Raw genomic sequence first — 5,858 nt, forward strand, 5'->3', positions numbered from 1 at the left:
GCAGCCCTGACATCCTCAGACGCAGGGGGGGAAATCCTCCCCTTCCCTTTTATTCTACTCGTGTTACTTTGCTGGCACCCTGGCCTCTCGAGCCTCCGACGTTGCCAAAATAAAACTCGCCCATCCCGAACACCAAACCAAAAAAAAAAAAAAAAGTTAGGGGTGGAGGGGAACAAACGTCATGTATTAACGCAACCCAAAACTCAAAGAAGGCAATTTTGGCAGGCTGAAGCCGGTTGAAGTCTATATATATGTATATATATATATTACATCTTAAGACCATCCCACATCCAAAACTCCGCGTGATTTATTATTACTATTTTGTGTGTCTCTGTCTGTGCACGCGTCTCACCTTTTTCTAATGCTCGCAATATTTTACCACTGCGCAACAGTCAGAAACGCAACGGCGCACAAATCGACCTCTATGACCGGGGTCGTGGTTGGGCCTCTGTGCCAAGTCAACGGCAGCGGCAGCCTTCTTCGCTCTTGTCAGCGTCCCTACGAGCAACAAGGAATTCCAAAAAGAAATAACACCACACAAGAAAAAAAAAAAAAACTCAAGGCATGGCTGCCCGTCACGATCAAACCTGGAAAAAAAAATACATCAATATAGCACACACACGCCGTAAAGACAGTCACCCACACTTCATAGCAAAATCAGAATGAGGAACACCTGCCATAATGGCAACCACAACAAAACCATAAAACAACAAAACCCAAAAACAAAAAGTGAACATCAGCTGCTAGACTGATTGTTTCTATCAATTGCAAACGAGACAACCAGTGTACCATACTGCGTTCCGTCTAGCATCACCGGCAAGCTGTGTACTCCGGGCGAGGCAATGACCTCGGAGGCGTGAATGGTGGCACATCCCATGGAGTCAAACCCAGCCACGTCCACATCTTGTACCTCAAACCGAATGATCTGTGTCGACTGCACGCGGAGCAAAAACTCAGCCTCTTCCTGAGTCCACACGGGGTTGACTGTATCGCGTTTTTCAGGAACCGTAAAAGCAAGGTCGGGACCAACCCACACAAGAACCCGCGGATCCGTCACGCCCATTGTATTGAACATTGTCTGATCACAGTCCAAAAGATCATGACCCTCTTTAACAAATATGCGTAGAGACACCGATATTGGGGCCTCCACCTCCTCCGTTCGCTTCCGAGTCGGTGATGAAGCAGAAAAAGGAGAGACAGATGCCTGATTGAGTGCCTCGGCCGCAACGATTGCTGAGGCTTGTTCCGCAGCTGGCTCTTCCTCCCCAACATGTGTGTTCACAGGGCTCACCTCAGCAAGGGCAAAAGACACCAATATACTTCCTAGGGCTGTCGTGGGGCACTGTCGAAGCTGTGTATCAGATTCGTGAGGTTGTGCTTCCAACTGCAGCTCCTTCTTTCCCAACCCTCGCCTAAAAAGATCTTCAACAGCCAGTTGGGCGTAACCCAGAGTCTCCTCCTTCCTTCCTAGCTGCCACCCACACATCACTACGTAGAAACCAATGACACCAGAATCTAGTGGGTGCAACGTCATTGTGGCACACCCATCTTCCTTCATCCAGGAGGGGTCCAAGGCGCAGGGCACAACGGTGGTAGTGTACACAGTAGAGTTGGGCGCCACCATACGCACAAAGATACCCCCACTTCCTGATCGATCCAAAAGGCCCCGACAACCCTCCACATAAATTTGAACAGTGACAGATTGAAGCAAAATATTCACATCATCAGCGACGGGTTCATCGCAAAGAATCCTTGACGATCTTGTTAAGGCATGCGGCCGATGCAGATGACCCTCCTCTTTCTCGGTACATCTCACACCGTCAGGCTCTCTTTCTCGCGTACAATGTACCAGTAACTTCCCGAGTCGACCGTGGTACTCTCGTATGTATGTTAGTGGTTCATCTTCATGGGGAAACAGCCTCAGTTCATGCCACTCCTTCCCCGTGGATATTTGATGCCTTGAAAGAAGTGCCTCACCAATAAATTCATTCCTGCCGTCCTTATCGTGATCAAAGACACGAAAAACAATGCTTCCCTGATGTGATAAAGAAGGAATAAAAACAGAGGCTTCAGGACATCTTTCCCATGAGAGCGCACTGGCCCCCGCAATGGGTGGGGTGCGCATCAACTCCCTGCCCGTACCACTGTCGTACGCCACCACGTACGGGTGTGAATTATCCCCCAGTCCGCGTTGAAGAATTCCATTTGCGGCAGAAATTCGAAGCGTAAGTCCTGTCAGAGGTGAAGCACGTCCCCCAGCCTTCGTAGCATCCGCATCAGCGTTTTTCTCCTCTTCTCCATCGCACCCAGGGGAAAGCAGTCGACCCGCACAAAGACGTGATGGAATGCGCCAACGACGATCGCAAGCTGCACTGCAACCCACAACTGCTACCGTCACATCAAAGACAATCACACCCAAATGACGGGCATGCCGCACTATCTCACTGTCTGTCTCACGATCCCGCATTCTAAGTTTTGCAGAATGCCTCCTTAGACCACTCGATTCAACGTTTTTCAACAACTGCCCCACGGGGACCTTTGCTTGTCCCAAAAAAAGCCGCGCATTATTTATCCCCCGAGAGTAAACTTCAAGCAAAATATGCCATGAGGAGCCACGCGCCGCCTTCAGTGTCACACTATCATCCACTGCACTAAACTCCGGGCAGTCTGTGTCTTCTCGCGGACGCGTCTCATAGACCCTTTCGCCACTGGGACTGTATACTACCACAAATGGATCAACAGATCCTGCGCCGTTGTTGCGCCTATTAAATAATGCCTCACAAGAGACAAGTCTAAGCGTCAAATTAAACAGTGTTGCCTTACTTGCTTTTTCTGCAGACATATGTCGTTCCATCCGTGACATTGTGGCTTCAAGAGCCCTAATGTAGCGTCTATATTCACTTTCCTGCACACTCCACATACGACGTGCCGTACGGTGTGTTTCTTCTAAATCACGAACTCTATTTATAATACTTTTGTCATTGGTTTCTTCATTCTGACTGCGAACTGCAGGTTCTGTAGCCAAAGCCGTCCCACGCTTTACAGAAAAATTATTATCGGATGACATACCACCGGCCCCAACCACATGAGTTGTATCGCCCTGCATCTTGTCTATTTTTAACTGTAGCGTCGTCGCCTGCTGCTCAGCGCATCGCTTCTCCGTACGCTCAAGGCGATCTTGTGCAGCGGCAAGAAGCTCCTCCAGACTCTTAACCCGCTCGCGAAAAGCCTTTAACTCACGACGATGACCCACCTTCTCCTCAAGCGAAGCTTCTGATGCCATCGACGACATTGTCGTCTTTTCACGCTGTGCTTTTATCAATCGATGCGGGCCCATTCGCGCCATTCCCATGCCTACTGACTTCAAGGCTGCTGTTTGTTTGCGCAACGTATGCCCTGTTGCCTCCAATTCTCGACGAAGCTCATACACAAGTTTTTCAATTCGCGTCCGTTCTTTCACATGGTCCGCCTCTATGGATTTTAACAGTCTCGTGTTATCTCTATCCTGGTGCGCCTCTGCAACACACAGCTCAGTTGGGCGAGTTGCTGTTGACAAGTTCACTGCCATACTGTCCGCGGTAGTGGTGGTTGCGGCCATCGTGGATGGTAGAGAAACCTCGACGGGTGTTGCCACGCGTCGCCCGGAAGCGTGTAACACCCTTGCTGGGGTGGTGTCATGCATAATAAGCTGCGTGATTTCCAGCAAAGTTGCCTCCTTCGCCGCAAGTGCGCGGCGCAAACGACGATGTCTATCAAAACGTTCTATCGACTCCGGTCTTACAGTTTCAGATGAGGGTTTTCCCTTATCTGCAGCGCTGTCACGAGTAATGGCCTCGCTCAATGCAGCATCCACAGATGAGGCTGTGGCGTACACGCCGGGTGGCAGCAAAACCGTAGGAGGCGTCGTTGCGTCATTGGCCTCGCTCTCCTTCATTACTCACCAGGTGTATATGGTACAGCTACACCGTGTGGTACTGTGCCTCACCCCACCTTCTTTGGTTTTTGTGTGGCGTTAGCTGCTGTGTAGTTGGGCTCTGTTCACGGCCGTGCCTCTCTTTACCCGGCTACCAGGGAGAAGACAAAACACTCAAGTAAAGGCAGCTGCAGACCAGGCAAGCCGATCAAATCCAGCGTGCACAAGAAAGAAAAGGCAAGGAGAGAAAGAGAAAGAAGAGGGTGAGGAAAAGAGAAAGAGAGAGTCGCGTGGCTGGCCCACACACCAGAATCAGAGATCAGCAAAGAGAAACCTTCCAGCGCAAACTTGACCCACATTGAAGCGTCGTCGAGAGAAGACGCGCGGATAAAGACATAGGGCCGCGACACATGGCGTCCCCTCATGCGATCCACACGACCACACAATGAATAAACGGAAAAAAAAAAAACAGGGAATCAAACAAAAGCGAAGAGTTTCTCAAACACAAAAAAAAAATAAAAACGAAAAAAAAAACGAACACAATTTGGAATATTGCATCATATGCCCGTATTCCTGACTTTTTTGTGGAGGAGCAGCTTCCTTAGACGTCTTCTTGCTCTTATTTTTGTTTCTTTCTTCCCTTGTTAACACACACGCCCACGCACTCCTTCCCTCTGCCACGTACACGCGCACACACCCATGCAAAGGTACACCGTATATGCAACCACGGGAGTCCTCTCCTCTCAAAAAAAAAAAAAAAAGTTTTCTCTCTCTCCTTCTTTCATCCATTCTTTCCTTCGGATTAATTTATTGTGGTGTTTTCCTCTCTTAGGTTCCTTTTGTTTGTCTCACGCCAACTAATAGTGCGACTGTTACTGACCTCAGTCGGCGGCGTCCAACAGGCATGAGAGTTTATTATACACACACGCGTGTGCGTGGTGTATAGACGTGCGCGAATGCGAATAGGAGTTATACCAAAGAGAAGTAGTGGTGGTGATGGTGGTAGCGGCAACAAGACAAAACAGGACAAGAGCTGCACTAATAAAACAGTAAGGTGTAAGACGCACCCGGATACACCATAAAGGCAAAAAAAAAACAAAAAAAAAAACAAAGCGTGCTAATAAGGAAAAGAGGGAAAATCACCAGCAAACACATCGTTTCAAATCCTTGCTTCTATTCCTAGTATTCTTTATTTTTTCCTTTTCTCCCCCTCAAGTTGTTGTGTTGTGTTTCAAAATATAAACAGGTTTTCTCGAGCCATTTCCCCCCCTCCCCCTCTCCCTGCCTCCCCCACACACACCTCTCAGCGCTTCGGGCCCTCCAGAGCCTTTCATGCATCCACTTACACAAACACGTACGCCTGCATCTTCCTGAGGGACCCGCCTCAAAATCACTCGACAGTGACACGAACTTTACACGTGGCGGTGGCACACACACACACACACAGCGCAGTATTGCCGTCCCCCCGCTCCGCCCACGTGAGTTCGACTCCAGTCGTGTTCAGCTCCACATACACGTAGCATACCAACAGGCTCACGACATAACACAGCACAAGAGCATAGAAAACAAAAACCGAAAAAAATGCTAAGCAAGTTAGCAAAAAGAGTCACGCTAGCTTACAACGCTCTCACGCGCTCCTCACCTCCAGAGAAACAGCTGAACAATCCACTCCTCCCATCCGCACATTTTTGCTTCAAAAACTTACCAACCACTGGCGCCAAAAAAACCCAACAGCAATGAGAGAAAAACGCCAGTAAAGGGAAACAAAAAAAAACACGCCAACGATCCACCGTGCCTTTTTGATGAACAGCAGCAAGCCAGCTAAAAAAGGCATGTCACAAAACTTTCAAGATAAAAGTCTTCACAACCACTCATAGCAAACAAAAAAAAGTAAAAGAAAAAAAAAAGTAAAAAAAAACGAGGACAAACAGTCACATCAATACGG

At 48.7% G+C, this 5,858-nt stretch overlaps 1 protein-coding gene across 1 annotated transcript, besides 9 other annotated features; it reads right to left on the reverse strand.

Moving 5' to 3' along the window:
* The first annotated feature begins 244 nt into the window (after positions 1-244).
* Positions 245-267: a microsatellite.
* A 252-nt stretch (positions 268-519) lies between these two features.
* Positions 520-556: a sequence feature (GA-rich).
* A 180-nt stretch (positions 557-736) lies between these two features.
* On the reverse strand, positions 737-3,934 carry TraAM80_04305 (uncharacterized protein; the record flags this gene model as incomplete). The annotated part of the gene is made up of 1 exon (XM_029381238.1): positions 737-3,934. The coding sequence occupies one exon, from the start codon at positions 3,932-3,934 to the stop codon at positions 737-739; it is 3,198 nt and encodes a 1,065-aa protein (XP_029238915.1).
* Positions 3,935-4,139: 205 nt separating this feature from the next.
* Positions 4,140-4,199: a sequence feature (A-rich).
* Positions 4,200-4,413: 214 nt separating this feature from the next.
* Positions 4,414-4,447: a sequence feature (A-rich).
* Positions 4,448-4,676: 229 nt separating this feature from the next.
* Positions 4,677-4,712: a microsatellite.
* A 287-nt stretch (positions 4,713-4,999) lies between these two features.
* Positions 5,000-5,025: a microsatellite.
* Positions 5,026-5,175: 150 nt separating this feature from the next.
* Positions 5,176-5,203: a microsatellite.
* A 138-nt stretch (positions 5,204-5,341) lies between these two features.
* Positions 5,342-5,359: a microsatellite.
* Positions 5,360-5,791: 432 nt separating this feature from the next.
* Positions 5,792-5,831: a sequence feature (A-rich).
* The last annotated feature ends 27 nt before the right edge of the window (positions 5,832-5,858 follow it).

Source organism: Trypanosoma rangeli (assembly GCF_003719475.1).
Source record: "Trypanosoma rangeli strain AM80 chromosome Unknown Tra_15.4_contig_00124, whole genome shotgun sequence".
Lineage (NCBI taxonomy): Eukaryota > Euglenozoa > Kinetoplastea > Trypanosomatida > Trypanosomatidae > Trypanosoma > Trypanosoma rangeli.